Below are 26,712 nucleotides of genomic sequence, written 5' to 3'. Positions count from 1 at the left end.
TTACACTGTTGTACAAGCTGTACACTGACTGCTTTACATTGTATCACAGTGTCACATCTGCAGTGCTGTCCCATGAGAAGATATCATACAATATTACACTGTTATACAAGCTGTACACTGACTGCTTTACATTGTGTCACAGCGTCACATCTGCAGTGCGGTCCCATGAGAAGATATCATACAATATTACACTATTATACAAGCTGTACACTGACTGCTTTACATTGTATCACAGTGTCACATCTGCAGTGCTGTCCCATGAGAAGATATCATACAATATTACACTATTATACAAGCTGTACACTGACTGCTTTACATTGTATCACAGCGTCACATCTGCAGTGCTGTCCCATGAGAAGATATCATACAATATTTACACTGTTATACAAGCTGTACACTGACTGCTTTACATTGTATCACAGCGTCACATCTGCAGTGCTGTCCCATGGGGAGATATCATACAATATTACACAGTTATACAAGCTGTACACTGACTGCTTTACATTGTATCACAGTGTCACATCTGCAGTGTTGTCCCATGAGAAGATATCATACAATATTACACTGTTATACGAGCTGTACACTGACTGCTTTACATTGTATCACAGCGTCACATCTGCTGTGCTGTCCCATGAGAAGATATCATACAATATTACACTGTTATACAAGCTGTACACCGACTGCTTTACATTGTATCACAAATCTGCAGTGCTGTCCCATGAGAAGATATCATACAATATTACACTGTTATACAAGCTGTACACTGACTGCTTTACATTGTATTACAGCGTCACATCTGCTGTGCTGTCCCATGAGAAGATATCATACAATATTACACTGTTATACAAGCTGTACACTGACTGCTTTACATTGTATCACAGTGTCACATCTGCAGTGCTGTCCCATGAGAAGATATCATACAATATTTACACTGTTATACAAGCTGTACACTGACTGCTTTACATTGTATCATAGCGTCACATCTGCAGTGCTGTCCCATGAGAAGATATCATACAATATTTACACTGTTATACAAGCTGCACACTGACTGCTTTACATTGTATCACAGTGTCACATCTGCAGTGTTGTCCCATGAGAAGATATCATACAATATTTACACTGTTATACAAGCTGTACACTGACTGCTTTACATTGTATCACAGCGTCACATCTGCAGTGTTGTCCCATGAGAAGATATCATACAATATTACAATATTACAATGTTATACAAGCTGTACACTGACTGCTTTACATTGTATCACAGCGTCACATCTGCAGTGTTGTCCCATGAGATGATATCATACAATATTTACACTGTTATACAAGCTGTACACTGACTGCTTTACATTGTATCACAGTGTCACATCTACAGTGTTGTCCCATGAGAAGATATCATACAATATTTACACTGTTACACAAGCTGTACACTGACTGCTTTACATTGTATCACAGCGTCACATCTGCATTGTTGTCCCATGAGAAGATATCATACAATATTACACTGTTATACAAGCTGTACACTGACTGCTTTACATTGTATCACAGTGTCACATCTGCAGTGTTGTCCCATGAGAAGATATCATACAATATTACACTGTTATACAAGCTGTACACTGACTGCTTTACATTGTATCACAGCATCACATCTGCAGTGTTGTCCCATGAGAAGATATCATACAATATTACACTGTTATACAAGCTGTACACTGACTGCTTTACATTGCATCACAGCATCACATCTGCAGTGCTGTCCCATGAGAAGATATCATACAATATTACACTGTTATACAAGCTGTACACTGACTGCTTTACATTGTGTCACAGCTTCACATCTGCAGTGTTGTCCCATGAGAAGATATCATACAATATTACAATGTTAGACAAGCTGTACACTGACTGCTTTACATTGTATCACAGCGTCACATCTGCAGTGTTGTCCCATGAGATGATATACAATATTTACACTGTTATACAAGCTGTACACTGACTGCTTTACATTGTATCACAGCATCACATCTGCAGTGTTGTCCCATGAGAAGATATCATACAATATTTACACTGTTATACAAGCTGTACACTGACTGCTTTACATTGTATCACAGCGTCACATCTGCAGTGCTGTCCCATGAGAAGATATCATACAATATTACACTGTTATACAAGCTGTACACTGACTGCTTTACATTGTATCACAGCGTCACATCTGCAGTGCTGTCCCATGAGAAGATATCATACAATATTTACACTGTTATACAAGCTGTACACTGACTGCTTTACATTGTATCACAGTGTCACATCTGCAGTGCTGTCCCATGAGAAGATATCATACAATATTTACACTGTTATACAAGCTGTACACTGACTGCTTTACATTGTGTCACAGTGTCACATCTGCAGTGCTGTCCCATGAGAAGATATCATACAATATTACATTGTTATACAAGCTGTACACTGACTGCTTTACATTGTATCACAGTGTCACATCTGCAGTGTTGTCCCATGAGAAGATATCATACAATATTACACTGTAATACAAGCTGTACACTGACTGCTTTACATTGTATCACAGCATCACATCTGCAGTGTTGTCCCATGAGAAGATATCATACAATATTACACTGTTATACAAGCTGTACACTGACTGCTTTACATTGTATCACAGCGTCACATCTGCAGTGCTGTCCCATGAGAAGATATCATACAATATTTACACTGTTATACAAGCTGTACACTGACTGCTTTACATTGTATCACAGCATCACACCTGCAGTGCTGTCCCATGAGAAGATATCATACAATATTACACTGTTATACAAGCTGTACACTGACTGCTTTACATTGTGTCACAGCTTCACATCTGCAGTGTTGTCCCATGAGAAGATATCATACAATATTACAATGTTAGACAAGCTGTACACTGACTGCTTTACATTGTATCACAGCGTCACATCTGCAGTGTTGTCCCATGAGATGATATACAATATTTACACTGTTATACAAGCTGTACACTGACTGCTTTACATTGTATCACAGCATCACATCTGCAGTGTTGTCCCATGAGAAGATATCATACAATATTTACACTGTTATACAAGCTGTACACTGACTGCTTTACATTGTATCACAGCGTCACATCTGCAGTGCTGTCCCATGAGAAGATATCATACAATATTACACTGTTATACAAGCTGTACACTGACTGCTTTACATTGTATCACAGCGTCACATCTGCAGTGCTGTCCCATGAGAAGATATCATACAATATTTACACTGTTATACAAGCTGTACACTGACTGCTTTACATTGTATCACAGTGTCACATCTGCAGTGCTGTCCCATGAGAAGATATCATACAATATTTACACCTGTTATACAAGCTGTACACTGACTGCTTTACATTGTATCACAGTGTCACATCTGCAGTGTTGTCCCATGAGAAGATATCATACAATATTACACTGTTATACAAGCTGTACACTGACTGCTTTACATTGTATCACAGTGTCACATCTGCAGTGCTGTCCCAAGAGAAGATATCATACAATATTTACACTGTTATACAAGCTGTACACTGACTGCTTTACATTGTATCACAGCGTCACATCTGCAGTGTTGTCCCATGAGAAAATATCATACAGTATTTACACAGTTATACAAGCTGTACACTGACTGCTTTACATTGTATCACAGTGTCACATCTGCAGTGCTGTCCCATTAGAAGATATCATACAATATTTACACTGTTATACAAGCTGTACACTGACTGCTTTACATTGTATCACAGCGTCACATCTGCAGTGCTGTCCCATGAGAAGATATCATACAATATTACACTGTTATACAAGCTGTACACTGACTGCTTTACATTGTATCACAGTGTCACATCTGCAGGGCTGTCCCATGAGAAGATATCATACAATATTACACTATTATACAAGCTGTACACTGACTGCTTTACATTGTTTCACAGTGTCACATCTGCAGTGTTGTCCCATGAGAAGATATCATACAATATTTACACTGTTATACAAGCTGTACACTGACTGCTTTACATTGTACCACAGCGTCACATCTGCAGTGCTGTCCCATGAGAAGATATCATACAATATTACACTGTTATACAAGCTGTACACTGACTGCTTTACATTGTATCACAGTGTCACATCTGCAGTGTTGTCCCATGAGAAGATATCATACAATATTTACACTGTTATACAAGCTGTACACTGACTGCTTTACATTGTATCACAGCGTCACATCTGCAGTGTTGTCCCATGAGAAGATATCATACAATATTACAATGTTATACAAGCTGTACACTGACTGCTTTACATTGCATCACAGCGTCACATCTGCAGTGTTGTCCCATGAGATGATATCATACAATATTTACACTGTTATACAAGCTGTACACTGACTGCTTTACATTGTATCACAGTGTCACATCTACAGTGTTGTCCCATGAGAAGATATCATACAATATTTACACTGTTACACAAGCTGTACACTGACTGCTTTACATTGTATCACAGCGTCACATCTGCATTGTTGTCCCATGAGAAGATATCATACAATATTACACTGTTATACAAGCTGTACACTGACTGCTTTACATTGTATCACAGTGTCACATCTGCAGTGTTGTCCCATGAGAAGATATCATACAATATTACACTGTTATACAAGCTGTACACTGACTGCTTTACATTGTATCACAGCATCACATCTGCAGTGTTGTCCCATGAGAAGATATCATACAATATTACACTGTTATACAAGCTGTACACTGACTGCTTTACATTGTATCACAGCGTCACATCTGCAGTGCTGTCCCATGAGAAGATATCGTACAATATTTACACTGTTATACAAGCTGTACACTGACTGCTTTACATTGTATCACAGCATCACACCTGCAGTGCTGTCCCATGAGAAGATATCATACAATATTACACTGTTATACAAGCTGTACACTGACTGCTTTACATTGTATCACAGCGTCACATCTGCAGTGCTGTCCCATGAGAAGATATCATACAATATTACACTGTTATACAAGCTGTACACTGACTGCTTTACATTGTGTCACAGCTTCACATCTGCAGTGTTGTCCCATGAGAAGATATCATACAATATTACAATGTTAGACAAGCTGTACACTGACTGCTTTACATTGTATCACAGCGTCACATCTGCAGTGTTGTCCCATGAGATGATATACAATATTTACACTGTTATACAAGCTGTACACTGACTGCTTTACATTGTATCACAGCATCACATCTGCAATGTTGTCCCAAGAGAAGATATCATACAATATTTACACTGTTATACAAGCTGTACACTGACTGCTTTACATTGTATCACAGCGTCACATCTGCAGTGCTGTCCCATGAGAAGATATCGTACAATATTACACTGTTATACAAGCTGTACACTGACTGCTTTACATTGTATCACAGCGTCACATCTGCAGTGCTGTCCCATGAGAAGATATCATACAATATTTACACTGTTATACAAGCTGTACACTGACTGCTTTACATTGTATCACAGTGTCACATCTGCAGTGCTGTCCCATGAGAAGATATCATACAATATTTACACTGTTATACAAGCTGTACACTGACTGCTTTACATTGTATCACAGTGTCACATCTGCAGTGTTGTCCCATGAGAAGATATCATACAATATTTACACTGTTATACAAGCTGTACACTGACTGCTTTACATTGTATCACAGTGTCACATCTGCAGTGCTGTCACATGAGAAGATCTCATACAATATTTATACTGTTGTACAAGCTGTACACTGACTGCTTTACATTGTATCACAGTGTCACATCTGCAGTGCTGTCCCATGAGAAGATATCATACAATATTTACACTGTTATACAAGCTGTACACTGACTGCTTTACATTGTGTCACAGTGTCACATCTGCAGTGCTGTCCCATGAGAAGATATCATACAATATTACACTGTTATACAAGCTGTACACTGACTGCTTTACATTGTATCACAGCGTCACATCTGCAGTGCTGTCCCATGAGAAGATATCATACAATATTTACACTGTTATACAAGCTGTACACTGACTGCTTTACATTGTATCACAGTGTCACATCTGCAGTGCTGTCCCATGAGAAGATATCATACAATATTTATACTGTTGTACAAGCTGTACACTGACTGCTTTACATTGTGTCACAGTGTCACATCTGCAGTGTTATCCCATGAGAAGATATCATACAATATTTACACTGTTATACAAGCTGTACACTGACTGCTTTACATTGTATCACAGTGTCACATCTGCAGTGTTGTCCCATGAGAAGATATCATACAATATTTACACTGTTGTACAAGCTGTACACTGACTGCTTTACATTGTATCACAGTGTCACATCTGCAGTGCTGTCCCATGAGAAGATATCATACAATATTACACTGTTATACAAGCTGTACACTGACTGCTTTACATTGTATCACAGTGTCACATCTGCAGTGTTATCCCATGAGAAGATATCATACAATATTTACACTGTTGTACAAGCTGTACACTGACTGCTTTACATTGTATCACAGTGTCACATCTGCAGTGCTGTCCCATGAGAAGATATCATACAATATTACACTGTTATACAAGCTGTACACTGACTGCTTTACATTGTGTCACAGCGTCACATCTGCAGTGCGGTCCCATGAGAAGATATCATACAATATTACACTATTATACAAGCTGTACACTGACTGCTTTACATTGTATCACAGTGTCACATCTGCAGTGCTGTCCCATGAGAAGATATCATACAATATTACACTATTATACAAGCTGTACACTGACTGCTTTACATTGTATCACAGTGTCACATCTGCAGTGCTGTCCCATGAGAAGATATCATACAATATTTACACTATTATACAAGCTGTACACTGACTGCTTTACATTGTATCACAGCGTCACATCTGCAGTGCTGTCCCATGAGAAGATATCATACAATATTTATACTGTTGTACAAGCTGTACACTGACTGCTTTACATTGTGTCACAGTGTCACATCTGCAGTGTTATCCCATGAGAAGATATCATACAATATTTACACTGTTATACAAGCTGTACACTGACTGCTTTACATTGTATCACAGTGTCACATCTGCAGTGTTGTCCCATGAGAAGATATCATACAATATTTACACTGTTGTACAAGCTGTACACTGACTGCTTTACATTGTATCACAGTGTCACATCTGCAGTGCTGTCCCATGAGAAGATATCATACAATATTACACTGTTATACAAGCTGTACACTGACTGCTTTACATTGTATCACAGTGTCACATCTGCAGTGCTGTCCCATGAGAAGATATCATACAATATTTACACTGTTATACAAGCTGTACACTGACTGCTTTACATTGTATCACAGTGTCACATCTGCAGTGCTGTCCCATGAGAAGATATCATACAATATTTATACTGTTGTACAAGCTGTACACTGACTGCTTTACATTGTGTCACAGTGTCACATCTGCAGTGTTATCCCATGAGAAGATATCATACAATATTTACACTGTTATACAAGCTGTACACTGACTGCTTTACATTGTATCACAGCGTCACATCTGCAGTGCTGTCCCATGAGGAGATATCATACAATATTACACAGTTATACAAGCTGTACACTGACTGCTTTACATTGTATCACAGTGTCACATCTGCAGTGTTGTCCCATGAGAAGATATCATACAATATTACACTGTTATACGAGCTGTACACTGACTGCTTTACATTGTATCACAGCGTCACATCTGCTGTGCTGTCCCATGAGAAGATATCATACAATATTACACTGTTATACAAGCTGTACACCGACTGCTTTACATTGTATCACAAATCTGCAGTGCTGTCCCATGAGAAGATATCATACAATATTACACTGTTATACAAGCTGTACACTGACTGCTTTACATTGTATTACAGCGTCACATCTGCTGTGCTGTCCCATGAGAAGATATCATACAATATTACACTGTTATACAAGCTGTACACTGACTGCTTTACATTGTATCACAGTGTCACATCTGCAGTGCTGTCCCATGAGAAGATATCATACAATATTTACACTGTTATACAAGCTGCACACTGACTGCTTTACATTGTATCACAGCATCACATCTGCAGTGTTGTCCCATGAGAAAATATCATACAATATTACACTGTTATACAAGCTGTACACTGACTGCTTTACATTGTATCACAGTGTCACATCTGCAGTGCTGTCCCATGAGAAGATATCATACAATATTACACTGTTATACAAGCTGTACACTGACTGCTTTACATTGTATCACAGTGTCACATCTGCAGTGTTGTCCCATGAGAAGATACCATACAATATTTATACTGTTATACAAACTGTACACTGACTGCTTTACATTGTGTCACAGCTTCACATCTGCAGTGTTGTCCCATGAGAAGATATCATACAATATTACACTGTTATACAAGCTGTACACTGACTGATTTACATTGTATCAGTGTCACATCTGCAGTGCTGTCCCATGAGAAGATATTATTATTATTATTATTATTTATTGTATTTATAAAGCGCCAACATATTACGCAGCGCTGGACAATAAATATATACAATGATACAAGGATGACATACATAGGGTTATACACATAGAACAAAGTTATACATACAAATTGTACAAAATACATGATCATGCAATATGGGCTGGTTAGGTAGGCCCAGTAATACAAGTACAGGCTGTCATAGGACAGGAGCACATGATCCTGTAGATTACACTAGGGAGTGGAGGACCCTGCCAGAGGCTTACAATCTAAAGGGAGGGGTGGAAACACTAGGGGGGGCTGGTAAATATTCCTTAGAGAGTTACTGTGTGGTAGGAGGTGGGTAGGCCATCATAAAGAGGTGGGTTTTGAGGGCTTGCTTGAATGTGTTGAAAGAGGGAGCAAGTCTGATGGGTGGTGGAAGGGCATTCCAGAGGGTGGGGGCAGCTCTTGAGAAATCCTGCAGGCGGGCATGGGAGTGTGAAATGCACGGAGTGGTGAGGCGAAGGTCGTTGGAGGAACGGAGGGGGCGACCTGGTGTATACTTGTGAACAAGCTCCGAGATGTAGGTAGGGCATGTTTTGTGCACAGATTTATACGCCAGGCTTAGAATCTTGAAACTTATCCTGAGATGGATAGGGAGCCAGTGCAGGGATTCACAAAGGGGAGATGTGGATGCAGAGCGGTGCGAAGAATGGATGAGTCTTGCAGCCGCGTTCATCACTGATTGAAGGGGGGTAGTGCGTTTCAGGGGGAGGCCAGAAAGGAGTGAGTTACAGTAATCAAGGCGGGAGATGATGAGGGCATGGATGAGCAGTTTGGTCGTGTCCGGGGTTAAGAATGGGCGGATCTTGGAGATATTACGGAGGTGGAAATTGCAGGCTCTTGTGATGTTTTGGATGTGTGGGATGAAGGAGAGGTCAGAGTCCAAGGTGACACCCAGGCAGCGGGCCTGGGAGGTAGGGAGAATGGTTGTGTTGTCGATTGTGAGGTGGAAACCTGGGATGGGTGCAGCAGCATGGGGTGGAAAGATCAGGAGCTCAGTTTTGTCTAGGTTAAGCTTTAGGAACCTAGCTGACATCCAGGAGGAAATTGCTGAGAGACACGAGGAGACCTTGTTTATGGTGGTGGCTGAGAGATCGGGGGTATGGAGGTAAATCTGAGTGTCATCTGCATAAAGGTGGTAATTGAAGCCCAGGGAGGAGATAAGCTTGCCAATTGAGGAAGTGTATATGGAGAAAAGAAGGGGGCCTAGAACAGAGCCCTGGGGGACCCCAACTGAAAGGGGGGCAGGAGTTGAGGAGGAGCCATTGAAGGAAGTGGTGAAGGAGCGATTGGATAGGTAGGAGGAGATCCAGGCCAAGGCAAGCCCATGGATGCCCATGGACTGTAGCGATTGGAGGAGGAGGGAGTGGTCAACAGTGTCAAATGCTGCAGAGAGGTCAAGGAGGAGCAGGATGGAATAACTGCCTTTGGCCTTGGCAAGGGTAAGGTCGTTGACCACCTTGGCGAGGGCTGTTTCAGTTGAGTGCGCAGGTCGGAATCCAGACTGTAGGGGGTCAAGTAGGGTATTGGTGTTGATGTATTGGGTAATGCGCTGGTGGACTAGGCGTTCGAGGAGTTTAGAAGCATAGGGAAGGAGGGAGATTGGGCGGTAGTTTGAGGGTAGGGATGGGTCGAGTGAGGGTTTTTTCAGCAGGGGAAGCACAGTGGCCTGTTTGAATGCTTTGGGGAAGATGCCTGTGGAAAGGGAGAGATTGAACAAGGAGGTGAGGACTGGGGCCAGGGCAGGGAAGTGGGGACGAAGAGTATTCGCGGGTACCGGATCACAGGGAGAGGATGTGGGGGGGGAAGCCACTAGCAGCAGGCTGACTTCATCAATGGTGGCAGGAGCAAAAGAGGCGAGGGGTGGATGAGACAAGGGAGTCGCTGGGAGGGAAGGCAAGGGGACAACCTGAGACGCATTGGTAAGGGAGGGATGGAGGAGGGAAATTTCATTGCGTATTGTTGCAATTTTAGTGGTGAAGTGGTTGGCAAGGTCATTGGCTGAGAGGGAGGAGCTGGGAGGGGGAGGAGTGGGGTTGAGGAGGGAATTGAAGGTAGCAAAAAGCTGTCGAGGGTTGGAAGCTTGGGTTCCAATCAGTGCTGCAAAGTACCTTTGTTTAGCCTCAGAGAGGGCAGTGTGGAAGAGTAACAGTTTGGCCTTGTAATCTAGGAAGTCAGCATTGAGATGTGATTTCCTCCATTTCCGTTCGGCTGCTCGAGTTTCTTTCCTGAGGTTACGTGTGTGGGTGTTGTGCCAGGGTTGGGGGTTGGGGGGCTTGATAGGGCGGAAGATTGAGGGGGCAGCTTGATCTAAAGCAGATGAGAGGGCAAGGTTATATTGTGCAGCCGCTTCATTGGGGCATGTTAGGGTGGGTAGGTGGGAGGAGAGGGAGAGAAGGGGACTTGCTAGGACATTTGGGCTGAGATTACGTAGGTCTCTCTGCCATCGACCAGGCTGAGGGGTGGGGAGAGAAGTTGTTGGTGGGGAGATAGTGAAGGTGAGGAGGTGATGGTCAGAGATAGGGAAAGGTGCGATGTCCAGGTTGCTGAGGGAGGTGGACTTTGAGAATATGAGGTCAAGAGTATGACCAGCGCGGTGGGTGGTGGAATTTGTGTGCTGAGAGAGACCAAGGGATTTGGTGAGGGAGAGTAGCTGCTTAGCAGCAGTGGAGATAGGCTCATCGATAGGTAAGTTGAAATCCCCGAGTATGATGGTGGGGAGGTCAGATGACAGGATGTGGGGGAGCCAGGAGGCCAGGTTGTCCAGGAAGAGTGAAGTTGGAGCAGATGGGGGGTGATATAGGACCGCAATGATGGCTGGGAGAGGTTGGTACAGGCGGATTACGTGGGCCTCGAAGGATGAGAAGTGCAGGGAAGGGGGCGGTGATAGGACCCGGAAGGTGCAGGGTGCGGAGAGAAGCAGACCCACTCCTCCTCCAGACCTGTTGTCAGGTCTGGGGGTGTGACTGAGATGCAGTCCCCCATAGGAGAGAGCAGCGGCTGCGGTACAGTCAGAGGGGGTGAGCCATGTCTCTGTGAGGGCGAGGAAGGTGAGGGATTTAGAGAGGAAGAGCTCATGGATGGATGTGAGCTTGTTGCGGACAGATCTGGCATTCCATAGACCACAAAACAGAGGGAGAGAGTGCCTGGGGGTTGTATGGATGGGAATGAGATTATTATGGTGTGGTCTGCGGATGCAAGAGGAGTGTGGAGGGGCTGGAAGGGGGTTGGCTGGGAGTTTGGAGACCAGTGGGGGTCTAGGGATGGGTGGGTTGAGGATGGAGGGAGAAAGCACTGGGACCAGCTGGAGAAGCAGGTGGAGGAATAGCATGTGGTAGTGGTGGAGGGGTGGCAAAGGGTTGGTAGGAATATGGTGGGTGAAGTGTGGGTGAGCCAGAGAAAGGACTGGGGGGAAGGGGTGCATTACGTTGTGTGGAGAGGAGGCTGGCAGTGGTTTGGACAGAGGTAGATGTGTAGAGAACGGTGGAAGATGCATGGAGTAGGAGAGAGGAAGCAATGTGTGTGAGGTTTGGATAGTGATCAGGAATGCAGGTGAGGCTAAAAGATTGAGGAAGTTACCTTGGTGTAATGCTGATTTCTGCTGAATTGCTGTTGAATTGTGGTAAATTCTGGTTAATTTCCACCCTTAGAAGACGACCCGAAGTCGGCCGGCCCGACTACCAGACCTCCTGATATACACACAGCATCAGAGCAAATGAGTAATCAGGATGGTCTGGCAGACGATTTGCAATTAAGCAGGGGGGAGGGCCACTATAGTCTCCTGCAAATCAAACAAGCTTGTAGGTGTTACAACTTTGTTTGAAATTACAGATAGGCCAGCAGTGTGAAACAAAAGCCAGAATTTCAATAGCAAGTAGTAAATTACAATGTAAATATGTTACTTAGACGCTACTAATATGAAAAGCAGAGCAGGACAGCAGAAATGAGCCACATGTAATATATTAGAGATGAAACATACACAGCAGATGGATGCAGTAGGAATCGGTTTCAAATTGAGTGCAGGTCAGATTAGAGATGAAACATACACAGCAGATGGATGCAGCAGGAATCGGTTTCAAATTGAGTGCAGGTCAGATTAGAGATGAAACATACACAGCAGATGGATGCAGCAGGAATCGGTTTCAAATTGAGTGCAGGTCAGATTAGAGATGAAACATACACAGCAGATGGATGCAGCAGGAATCGGTTTCAAATTGAGTGCAGGTCAGATTACAGATGAAACATACACAGCAGATGGATGCAGCAGGAATCGGTTTCAAATTGAGTGCAGGTCAGATTAGAGATGAAACATACACAGCAGATGGATGCAGCAGGAATCGGTTTCAAATTGAGTGCAGGTCAGATTAGAGATGAAACATACACAGCAGATGGATGCAGCAGGAATCGGTTTCAAATTGAGTGCAGGTCAGATTAGAGATGAAACATACACAGCAGATGGATGCAGCAGGAATCGGTTTCAAATTGAGTGCAGGTCAGATTAGAGATGAAACATACACAGCAGATGGATGCAGCAGGAATCGGTTTCAAATTGAGTGCAGGTCAGATTAGAGATGAAACATACACAGCAGATGGATGCAGCAGGAATCGGTTTCAAATTGAGTGCAGGTCAGATTAGAGATGAAACATACACAGCAGATGGATGCAGCAGGAATCGGTTTCAAATTGAGTGCAGGTCAGATTAGAGATGAAACATACACAGCAGATGGAAGCAGCAGGAATCGGTTTCAAATTGAGTGCAGGTCAGATTAGAGATGAAACATACACAGCAGATGGATGCAGCAGGAATCTGTTTCAAATTGAGTGCAGGTCAGATTAGAGATGAAACATACCTGTGAGGAGAAGAAGATAAAGATGATCAGTCAGGGAATTTGCCGATTAATTGATTGAGGGTGCATGTGCAGGTGTAGTTGAATCATAATTTGAATTCTGGTAAATTCTGGTTAATTTCCACCCTTTGAAAACGACCCTTAGAAGACGACCCGAAGTCGGCCGGCCCGACTACCAGACCTCCTGATAAGATATCATACAATATTACACTGTTATACAAGCTGTACACTGACTGCTTTACATTGTATCACAGTGTCACATCTACAGTGCTGTCCCATGAGAAGATGTCATACAATATTACACTGTTATACAAGCTGTACACTGACTGCTTTACATTGTATCACAGTGTCACATCTGCAGTGCTGTCCCATGAGAAGATATCATACAATATTACACTGTTATACAAGCTGTACACTGACTGCTTTACATTGTATCACAGCGTCACATCTACAGTGCTGTCCCATGAGAAGATATCATACAATATTTACACTGTTATAGAAGCTGTACACTGACTGCTTTACATTGTTTCACAGCGTAACATCTGCAGTGCTGTCCCATGAGAAGATATCATACAATATTTACACTGTTATACAAGCTGTACACTGACTGCTTTACATTGTATCACAGTGTCACATCTGGAGTGTTGTCCCATGAGAAGATATCATACAATATTACACTGTTATACAAGCTGTACACTGACTGCTTTACATTGTATCACAGCGTCACATCTGCAGTGCTGTCCCATGAGAAGATATCATACAATATTTACACTGTTATACAAGCTGCACACTGACTGCTTTACATTGTATCACAGTGTCACATCTGCAGTGCTGTCCCATAAGAAGATATCATACAATATTTACACTGTTATACAAGCTGTACACTGACTGCTTTACATTGTATCACAGCGTCACATCTGCAGTGCTGTCCCATGAGAAGATATCATACACTATTTACACTGTTATACAAGCTGTACACTGACTGCTTTACATTGTATCACAGCGTCACATCTGCAGTGCTGTCCCATGAGAAGATATCATACAATATTTACACTGTTATACAAGCTGTACACTGACTGCTTTACATCGTATCACAGCGTCACATCTGCAGTGCTGTCCCATGAGAAGATATCATACACTATTTACACTGTTATACAAGCTGTACACTGACTGCTTTACATTGTATCACAGCGTCACATCTGCAGTGCGGTCCCATGAGAAGATATCATACACTATATACACTGTTATACAAGCTGTACACTGACTGCTTTACATTGTATCACAGTGTCACATCTGCAGTGCTGTCCCATGAGAAGATATCATACACTATTTACACTGTTATACAAGCTGTACACTGACTGCTTTACATTGTATCACAGCGTCACATCTGCAGTGCGGTCCCATGAGAAGATATCATACACTATTTACACTGTTATACAAGCTGTACACTGACTGCTTTACATTGTATCACAGCGTCACATCTGCAGTGCTGTCCCATGAGAAGATATCATACAATATTACACTGTTATACAAGCTGTACACTGACTGCTTTACATTGTATCACAGCGTCACATCTGCAGTGCTGTCCCATGAGAAGATATCATACAATATTACTCTGTTATACAAGCTCTACACTGACTGCTTTACATTGTATCACAGCGTCACATCTGCAGTGCTGTCCCATGAGAAGATATCATACAATATTACACTGTTATACAAGCTGTACACTGACTGCTTTACATTGTATCAGTGTCACATCTGCAGTGCTGTCCCATGAGAAGATATCATACAATATTACACTGTTATACAAGCTGTACACTGACTGCTTTACATTGTATCACAGCGTCACATCTGCAGTGCTGTCCCATGAGAAGATATCATACAATATTACACTGTTATACAAGCTGTACACTGACTGCTTTATATTGTATCACAGAGTCACATCTGCAGTGCTGTCCCATGAGAAGATATCATACAATATTACACTGTTATACAAGCTGTACACCGACTGCTTTACATTGTATCACAAATCTGCAGTGCTGTCCCATGAGAAGATATCATACAATATTACACTTTTATACAAGCTGTACACTGACTGCTTTACATTGTATCACAGTGTCACATCTGCAGTGCTTTCCCACGAGAAGATATCATACAATATTACACTGTTATACAAGCTGTACACTGACTGCTTTACATTGTATCACAGCGTCACATCTGCTGTGCTGTCCCATGAGAAGATATCATACAATATTACACTGTTATACAAGCTGTACACTGACTGCTTTACATTGTATCACAGCGTCACATCTGCAGTGCTGTCCCATGAGAAGATATCATACAATATTACACTGTTATACAAGCTGTACACTGACTGCTTTACATTGTATCACAGCGTCACATCTGCAGTGCTGTCCCATGAGAAGATATCATACAATATTACACTGTTATACAAGCTGTACACTGACTGCTTTACATTGTATCACAGTGTCACATCTGCAGTGCTGTCCCATGAGAAGATATCATACAATATTACACTGTTATACCAGCTGTACACTGACTGCTTTACATTGTATCACAGTGTCACATCTGCAGGGCTGTCCCATGAGAAGATATCATACAATATTTACACTGTTATACAAGCTGTACACTGACTGCTTTACATTGTATCACAGTGTCACATCTGCAGTGCTGTCCCATGAGAAGATATCATACAATATTTACACTGTTATACAAGCTGCACACTGACTGTTTTACATTGTATCACAGCATCACATCTGCAGTGTTGTCCCATGAGAAAATATCATACAATATTACACTGTTATACAAGCTGTACACTGACTGCTTTACATTGTATCACAGTGTCACATCTGCAGTGCTGTCCCATGAGAAGATATCATACAATATTTACACTGTTATACAAGCTGTACACTGACTGCTTTACATTGTATCACAGTGTCGCATCTGCAGTGTTGTCCCATGAGAAGATATCATACAATATTACACTGTTATACAAGCTGTACACTGACTGCTTTACATTGTATCAGTGTCACATCTGCAGTGCTGTCCCATGAGAAGATATCATACAATATTTACACTGTTATACAAGCTGTACACTGACTGCTTTACATTGTTTCACAGCGTCACATCTGCAGTGCTGTCCCATGAGAAGATATCATACAATATTTACACTGTTATACAAGCTGTACACTGACTGCTTTACATTGTATCACAGTGTCACATCTGCAGTGTTGTCCCATGAGAAGATATCATACAATATTACACTGTTATACAAGCTGTACACTGACTGCTTTACATTGTATCACAGCGTCACATCTGCAGTGCTGTCCCATGAGAAGATATCATACAATATTTACACTGTTATACAAGCTGCACACTGACTGCTTTACATTGTATCACAGTGTCACATCTGCAGTGCTGTCCCATGAGAAGATATCATACAATATTACACTGTTATACAAGCTGTACACTGACTGCTTTACATTGTATCACAGCGTCACATCTGCAGTGCTGTCCCATGAGAAGATATCATACAATATTTACACTGTTATACAAGCTGTACACTGACTGTTTTACATTGTATCATAGTGTCACATGTGCAGTGTTGTCCCATGAGAAGATATCATACAATATTACACTGTTATACAAGCTGTACACTGACTGCTTTACATTGTCACATCTGCAGTGCTGTCCCATGAGAAGATATCATACAATATTACACTGTTATACAAGCTGTACACTGACTGCTTTACATTGTATCACAGTGTCACATCTGCAGTGTTGTCCCATGAGAAGATATCATACAATATTACACTGTTATACAAGCTGTACACTGACTGCTTTACATTGTATCACAGTGTCACATCTGCAGTGCTGTCCCATGAGAAGATATCATACAATATTACACTGTTATACAAGCTGTACACTGACTGCTTTACATTGTATCACAGCGTCACATCTGCAGTGCTGTCCCATGAGAAGGTATCATACAATATTTACACTGTTATACAAGCTGTACACTGACTGCTTTACATTGTATCACAGTGTCACATCTGCAGGGCTGTCCCATGAGAAGATATCATACAATATTTACACTGTTATACAAGCTGTACACTGACTGCTTTACATTGTATCACAGTGTCACATCTGCAGTGTTGTCCCATGAGAAGATATCATACAATATTACACTGTTATACAAGCTGTACACTGACTGCTTTACATTGTATCACAGTGTCACATCTGCAGTGTTGTCCCATGAGAAGATATCATACAATATTACACTGTTATACAAGCTGTACACTGACTGCTTTACATTGTATCACAGTGCCACATCTGCAGTGCTGTCCCATGAGAAGATATCATACAATATTTACACTGTTATACAAGCTGCACACTGACTGCTTTACATTGTATCACAGTGTCACATCTGCAGTGCTGTCCCATGAGAAGATATCATACAATATTTACACTGTTATACAAGCTGTACACTGCCTGTTTTACATTGTATCATAGTGTCACATGTGCAGTGTTGTCCCATGAGAAGATATCATACAATATTACACTGTTATACAAGCTGTACACTGACTGCTTTACATTGTCACATCTGCAGTGCTGTCCCATGAGAAGATATCATACAATATTACACTGTTATACAAGCTGTACACTGACTGCTTTACATTGTATCACAGTGTCACATCTGCAGTGTTGTCCCATGAGAAGATATCATACAATATTACACTGTTGTACAAGCTGTACACTGACTGCTTTACATTGTATCACAGCGTCACATCTGCAGTGCTGTCCCATGAGAAGATATCAAACAATATTTACACTGTTATACTAGCTGTACACTGACTGCTTTACATTGCATCACAGTGTCATAACTGCAGTGCTGTCTCATGAGAAGATATCATACAATATTACACTGTTATACAAGCTGTACACCGACTGCTTTACATTGTATCACAAATCTGCAGTGTTGTCCCATGAGAAGATATCATACAATATTACACTGTTATACAAGCTGTACACTGACTGCTTTACATTGTATCACAGTGTCACATCTGCAGTGCTGTCCCATGAGAAGATATCATACAATATTACACTGTTATACAAGCTGTACACTGACTGCTTTACATTGTATCACAGCGTCACATCTGCAGTGTTGTCCCATGAGAAGATATCATACAATATTACACTGTTATACAAGCTGTACACTGACTGCTTTACATTGTATCACAGCGTCACATCTGCAGTGCTGTCCCATGAGAAGATATCATACAACATTACACTGTTATACAAGCTGTACACTGACTGCTTTACATTGTATCACAGCGTCACATCTGCAGTGTTGTCCCATGAGAAGATATCATACAATATTTACACTGTTATACAAGCTGTACACTGACTGCTTTACATTGTATCACAGCATCACATCTGCAGTGTTGTCCCATGAGAAGATATACAATATTACACTGTTATACAAGCTGTACACTGACTGCTTTACATTGTGTCACAGCGTCACATCTGCAGTGCTGTCCCATGAGAAGATATCATACAATATTACACTGTTATACAAGCTGTACACTGACTGCTTTACATTGTATCACAGCGTCACATCTGCAGTGTTGTCCCATGAGAAGATATCATACAATATTTACACTGTTATACAAGCTGTACACTGACTGCTTTACATTGTATCACAGCGTCACATCTGCAGTGCTGTCCCATGAGAAGATATCATACAATATTACACTGTTATACAAGCTGTACACTGACTGCTTTACATTGTATCACAGCGTCACATCTGCAGTGCTGTCCCATGAGAAGATATCATACAATATTTACACTGTTATACAAGCTGTACACTGACTGCTTTACATTGTGTCACAGCGTCACATCTGCAGTGCTGTCCCATGAGACGATATCATACAATATTTACACTGTTATACAAGCTGTACACTGACTGCTTTACATTGTATCGCAGCGTCACATCTGCAGTGCTGTCCCATGAGAAGATATCATACAATATTTACACTGTTATACAAGCTGTACACTGACTGCTTTACATTGTATCACAGTGTCACATCTGCAGTGCTGTCCCATGAGAAGATATCATACAATATTACACTGTTATACAAGCTGTACACTGACTGCTTTACATTGTATCACAGCGTCACATCTGCAGTGCTGTCCCATGAGACGATACCATACAATATTAACACCGTCACAGTGTCACATCTTCAGTGTTTTGCCATGAAAGGGTATTTGGTGAAGAAGGCATGCTTGTTCTTCTTGGCTGTAGTTTCTTCTCCGCCATTCACTGACTCTTCTTCCCTCCTCTCCCCTCAGGTGTTTGTAGAGCGAGAAAACCTCAGTCTTATTCAGAGACGTTTGAAGCTGAAAGACTTCCGGGACGCCTACCCCCGCTTCCCCCCGATCCAGTCCATCCACGTATCTCAGGACGAGCGCGACTGTCTGATGGATGTCACGGAATTCATGAACCCCACACCGTACACCGTGCCACAGGTCAGTCACCCCACACCGTACACCGTGCCACAGGTCGGTCTCCCCACGCCGTACACCATGCCACAGGTCAGTCACCCCACGCCGTACACCATGCCACAGGTCCGTCACCCCGCACCGTTCACTATGCCACAGGTCAGTCACCCCGCGCTGTTCACCGTGCCACAGGTCAGGCACCATACACCGTGCCACAGGTCAGTCAACCAACACCGTACACTGTGCCACAGGTCAGTCACCCCACGCCGTACACCATGCCACAGGTCAGTCACCCCGCGCTGTACACCGTGCCACAGGTCAGTCACCATACACCGTGCCACTGGTCAGTCACCATACACCGTGCCACAGGTCAGTCAACCAACACCGTACACCATGCCACGGGTCAGTCACCCCACGCCGTACACCGTGCCGCAGGTCAGTCACCCCACGCTGTACACTGTGCTGCAGGTCAGACACCCAACGCCGTACAACGTGCCGCAGGTCAGTCACCCCACGCCGTACACTCTGCCGCAGGTCAGTCACCCCACACTGTACACCGTGCCACAGGTCAGTCACCCCACGCCGTACACCGTGCCACAGGTCAGTCACCCCACACTGTACACCGTGCCGCAGGTCAGTCACCCCACGCCGTACACCGTGCCACAGGTCAGTCACCCCACACCGTACACCGTGCCGCAGGTCAGTCACCCCACACCGTACACCGTGCCACAGGTCAGTCACCCCACACCATGTATGTTCCTCTGTATTGTTGCCACTTGTTGCTTTTAGTCTTTAATTTGACGTCTGACGGTATGATTGGCGCAGCTGGGCAGAGAGCCCTAGCGATCTTCACTACCCAACCTCTTGTCGTTCTTACTCCCCCCTCCCAATTTTCCTAAATGTGGCCACTGACAGTTCAATTTCTAGCGAAAAATTGTTTGAGTGATTAAAAATTCTGATCGGATTGGTTGTAAATAATCTCAGTTGATGGGCACAATCGATTATGAACAATTATAAAAACAGTTGTCTGAATGTTCGCCAATCAAAATTTGGATTTTCTTGTTGGGTGTGATAGATAGGAAGCAAAGATTGGTTCGTTGATGGTGAAGTGAATGATTTCACTTCCGATCAGAATTTCTGATCGCTCAAACAATTTTTCAATATAAATTGGATCGTTAGTGGCCACCTTAAGACTGAAGCTCACAAGGGCAGGGTTCTCTGCTCTTTTTGTGTCTTGGAACCTCCATTTTATTCATCATGTTTGTCACTGTAATTGCTGTGTCTGCCATTTCTGTATTATGTACCAATGTCTAGATCCCACTGCACTCGCTAACTACCGCCCAGTGTCACTTCTCCCATTCACATCCAAATTACTTGATCACCATATACATGCTGAACTAAGTCAGTATTTATCTGCTAACTCCCTACTTGAGCAATGGACAATGAGGAGAAAATGGAGGCACGGTTGAAAAAATAGAAATACCTTTTAATCCACGGTGTGCTGACACGCGGGGTACAGTGGGGGTGAGGGGATGCCTGACAGCTGTTTCGCTAAAAAAGCTTCCTCAGAGGCAAAGATTGGGATTGGGTTCCCAATCTTTGCCTCTGAGGAAGCTTTTTTAGCGAAACAGCTGTCAGGCATCCCCTCACCCCCACTGTACCCCGCGTGTCAGCACACCGTGGATTAAAAGGTATTTCTATTTTTTCAACCGTGCCTCCATTTTCTCCTCATTGTCCATTGCTCAAGTGTATGCTCTGGAGAGCACGTTGATTATGGAGTACGCAATCCGGTGAACCCAGCACCCACCCATTCACATCTGGTGCCAGTCTGTCTCTCCCTTATACAAGGATAACTCCCTACTTGATCAGTTCCAGTCTGGCTTTCGCTCCAACCACTCCACGGAAACAGCCCTTACCAAAGTGGCCAATGATCTTCTTACAGCTAAATCCAAAGGTCACTTCTCCATACTCATCCTTCTTGACCTGTCATCAGCATTTGATACGGTTGACCACACCTTACTCCTACAAATACTTTCAAATGTCGGAATAAAGGGTCTTGCTCTCACATGGTTATCTTCCTACCTCTCTGGAAGGTCGTTCACAGTCTCCTACTCAGATCAGATCTCTTCTCCTCATGCTTTGTCTGTCGGGGTTCCCCAAGGCTCTGTCCTCGGTCCCTTCCTCTTTTCCATCTACATGCATGGTCTTGGTGACTTAATCAACTCATTCGGGTTTCAATACCACCTGTATGCAGACGATACACAACTGTACCTCTCTGCCCCAGACCTTAACTCTTTCCTCAAACGTGTTCCTGACTGCTTGTCTGCTATATCCTCCTTCATGTCCTCTCGCTTCCTAAAACTTAATATGAGTAAAACGGAACTAATCGTCCTTCCACCACCTCTGGCCACCTCTCTGCCTGAAGTAACTGTAAATGTTAATAACACTCCCATAACTTCAGTTCCCAAAGCTCGGTGCTTGGGGGTAATATTCAACTCATCTCTCTCTTTTATTCCTCATGTTTACTCCATAACCAGCTCCTGCCATCTCCAACTCAAAAACATATCTCACATCCGTCCTTTTCTCACTAAAGACACAACTAAAATGTTAATACATGCTCTCATAATTTCCCGTCTGGACTACTGCAACGTGCTACTTTGTGGACTACCGCCTAACAAACTGGCCCCGCTCCAGTCGGTACTGAACTCAGCTGCTCGTCTCTTTCATCTCTCTTCTCGCTCTTCCTCTACTGCTCCTCTCTGTCAAGCTCTTCACTGGCTGCCAATTAACCAGAGGATCCAGTTCAAACTCCTAACCCTAATCTACAAAGCTCTCCACTATCTCTCTCCCCGGTACATCTCCACACTAATCTCCAGATACCAACCCAATCGCAATCTCAGATCTGCACATGATCTTCTCTTGTCCTCCTCTTGAATTACCTCCTCATATTCATGTATACAAGATTTCTCACGTGCTTCACCCCTCCTCTGGAATCCTCTACCATAACACATCTGTCACTCTCCAACCTTTGAGATCTTTAAACTTGTCTTCAAAACTCACTTTTCCATCAAGCATACGCGCTACCTTAGCCCAGTTCACCTGTTGACCTCTGGCCAAGTTGTACTTCCTACCAGATAACCCTAAAACACACTGCCTGTAGGTATGAATGTTGTATATTACCCCAACTCTTGTCCCCCCCCCCCCCCCCCCCCATTCCTTTAGATTGTAAGCTCACAAGGACAGGGCTCTCTCACCCTTTTATGTCTTGGATTTTGTTACACTTTTATTCATATTAAATCTGTCACTGTTATAACCTATTCTGTACTTTGTACTAACTCAGTATTTTGTATGTTGATGTACTTCATTGTCTGTATTATGTACCCCATGTTTGTTTCTCACTCTGTACAGCGCCATGGAATAGGTTGGCACATTAATCAGTAGTAATTGTTGTAGTGCTGGGGCATGCGCTCAGCAGAGACTTGTACACAGATCAGTCTGCACATGGCTGGAGGAGATTATAGCTGGAGCAGATATAGTTGTAGTGCTGGGGACATGTGCTCAGCAGAGACTTGTACACAGATCAGTCTGCACATGGCTGGAGGAGATTATAGCTGGAGCAGATATAGTTGTAGTGCTGGGGACATGTGCTCAGCAGAGACTTGTACACAGATCAGTCTGCACACGGCTGGAGGTGATTATAGTTGGAGGAGATATAGTTGTAGTGCTGGGGACATGCGCTCAGCAGAGACTTGTACACAGATCAGTCTGCACATGGCTGGAGGAGATTATAGCTGGAGCAGATATAGTTGTAGTGCTGGGGACATGTGCTCAGCAGAGACTTGTACACAGATCAGTCTGCACACGGCTGGAGGGGATTATAGTTGGAGGAGATATAGTTGTAGTGCTGGGGACATGTGCTCAGCAGAGACTTGTACACAGATCAGTCTGCACACGGCTGGAGGGGATTATAGTTGGAGGAGATATAGTTGTAGTGCTGGGGACATGTGCTCAGCAGAGACTTGTACACAGATCAGTCTGCACACGGCTGGAGGGGATTATAGCGGGAGCAGATATAGTTGTAGTGCTGGGGCATGCGCTCAGCAGAGACTTGTACACAGATCAGTCTGCACACGGCTGGAGGGGATTATAGCGGGAGCAGATATAGTTGTAGTGCTGGGGACATGTGCTCAGCAGAGACTTGTACACAGATCAGTCTGCACACGGCTGGAGGAGATTATAGCTGGAGCAGATATAGTTGTAGTGCTGGGGACATGCGCTCAGCAGAGACTTGTACACAGATCAGTCTGCACACGGCTGGAGGAGATTATAGCTGGAGCAGATATAGTTGTAGTGCTGGGGACATGCGCTCAGCAGAGACTTGTACACAGATCATTCTGCACACGGCTGGAGACTGTTATAGCTGGAGCAGATATAGAGTATAATGTGCTGCCGATGTATTCGCTCTGGTCATTGCGTGTCTCTTCCTGCAGGAGGCGTCATTGCCGCGAGTGTTCAAGCTGTTCCGGGCTCTCGGCCTCCGGCATCTGGTCGTGGTGGACAGTCACAACAGAGTAAGTGCAGAATTTCAGGTTGTTTTCTGTCAGATTCACACGTTTCCACGTGTCGCTGTGCTTATATGTGCTGGAAATGTCTTAAAGAATCTATACTGTGAAAATCTTATATAAATAAACATACCAGCCTGTTTGTAGTCTTCTCCTAGCCCCCCTCTGTGACATTTTCCCTCCTCCTGCTGCTTTCTTGGTGATAAAATCACTGTTTTATTCATTGTTTTTGAAAACAATGAAGACAGCCGCTAAACAGGATATACATCATCAGAGCAGGTGCCTGTTTGCAGAGGCTCCTCTCAAACGTGACTTCACTGCTGTAATATTTCTCCCACTTGTTGCCTTGGCTGCTTGTCTGGGCTTTGAACTTATCTTTCTGCACTCACAGCTGTTCACAAGGTCACAGACAGGCTGGCTGTGAGCAGAAACGCTGGCTGTGACTCATACACACAGCACACACACAGAGCCTGCAGGGGGCGTGGGGGAGGCGTGCATAACTTCTCCCTATTACAGCACATTCCTCTCTGAGCTGACAAGGCTCGACAAAGGAAAGAAGATTAGATATATTACAGAGACAGTGCAACTAGAAAAGGCTGCAGTAAGCCAGCCCACATTAGAACAGCTATAGGAACTTATAGGATAGAAGAAATAAGGCTGAAAATGTTGTTACAGAGTCTCTTTACAAGACCCCTGAAGTGAGAGGGATATGGAGGCTGCCATATTTACTTCCTGTTACACAATACCAGTTGCCTAGAGCCCCCCCCCCCCCCCCCACAGTGTGACGCCCTCTTAGGGGGGACCCCACTCAGATTGTGAATACTTGTTTGATTGCCTGAATACTCAGAATTACCGGCCGGTACACACAGCCGAGGGGGGCTGATAGGAGCAGCCTGTGCCGGGAATCTATTGTGTGTACAGCGTGTCATCTTGTTGCTGATCATTTGGCTTGGCAGCTCAGGGATCTGTTGTTCTCTGTATCACTCATGTGATTTTCTCCATATGTGGATCAGATACTGTAACCGCCTCTCTGTCTTGTCCCGCAGGTGGTCGGCTTGGTGACCAGGAAAGATCTCGCCCGATATCGGATAGGGAAGAACGGTCTGGAGGAACTGAGTCTGGCCCAGACGTGATGTCCGCTTTCTATAGACTCGCCCGTTTCTAAGAACAGATGTTACCAGTTCTATGAACTTGTGGGGGCCCTGGAGGGTTGTGTGGCCCCTGTGCCTGGGGGGGATAATGGCAGCCCCTGCTGTGAGCCCTTTACTGTCATACCCACTATTGCTTTACAGTCCTGACATGAAAGGACTGTTAGGATATTACAAATTGCTGCCGATACCCCCTCCCTCATTCCCAAATCCCCCCCTGCAGGAACATCCCCGCTGTTACACTCGCCTACAAGCCTAACGCACAACCTAGAAACGTCCCAGAAGCAAAGACGCAATGTGTCCTGTGCTCAGATATTGGCTGCCCATACAAGATGGCCGCCGTTACGCAACTACTTAATGCAGGAGGCAAGCTCCACTTCCGTGGCTGACTTTGGTCAGATCTAATTGATACTTGCAAAGATTTTTACAATCCTGTCACACATCAGTAACAGGGCTAGCCCCCCCCCCCTCGTGTGACTAGGAGCCCACCTGACCCACAGCGGCCAATCAGCTCCTCCACCTCCGGAGACCACCTGACCCACAGCGGCCAATCAGCTCCTCCACCTCCAGAGACCACCTGACCCACAGCGGCCAATCAGCTCCTCCACCTCCGGAGACCACCTGACCCACAGCAGCCAATCAGCTCCCCATGTCTCCTCAGAAGCTGCTGCTCCCCTTTTTCCTACCAGCTTTCATTAATTGGCCCCCTTTTCCATATGGAGAATACATATTGATTTTTCTGCTTTTATAATGTTAGACGTGAATATTAGAATTTGCACCAGGACGGTGTTGTCAAAGAATTTATTAAACTCCTGATTTTTAACAATTTGTTTTTTGTATAGAAATTCACACATGCCTGCGAGGGGCGGGGCTTCTACTGACCACACTGAGCAACAAGCCACACCCCATCTTCCACTGACCATACTGAGCAACAGACTACGCTCCATCTTCCACTGACCATACTGAGTGACAAGCCACACCCCATCTTCCACTGAGCGACAGGCCACGCT

The 26,712-nt window shown here is 43.6% G+C and overlaps 1 protein-coding gene across 1 annotated transcript in view; it reads left to right on the top strand.

Moving 5' to 3' along the window:
• The window catches only part of CLCN7 (chloride voltage-gated channel 7), a 224,391-nt gene extending 197,863 nt beyond the window's left edge, over positions 1-26,528 (top strand). Inside the window, exons 23-25 of the mRNA XM_068243464.1 lie at positions 19,843-20,019; positions 24,483-24,563; positions 25,601-26,528. Coding sequence (XP_068099565.1) covers positions 19,843-20,019; positions 24,483-24,563; positions 25,601-25,687 — 345 coding nt within the window. The 3' untranslated portion in view covers positions 25,688-26,528. The remainder of the gene's footprint in view (positions 1-19,842; positions 20,020-24,482; positions 24,564-25,600) is intronic.
• The last annotated feature ends 184 nt before the right edge of the window (positions 26,529-26,712 follow it).

Source organism: Hyperolius riggenbachi, chromosome 7, assembly GCF_040937935.1.
Source record: "Hyperolius riggenbachi isolate aHypRig1 chromosome 7, aHypRig1.pri, whole genome shotgun sequence".
NCBI lineage: Eukaryota > Metazoa > Chordata > Amphibia > Anura > Hyperoliidae > Hyperolius > Hyperolius riggenbachi.
This window is presented reverse-complemented; position numbering and strand designations above follow the sequence as displayed.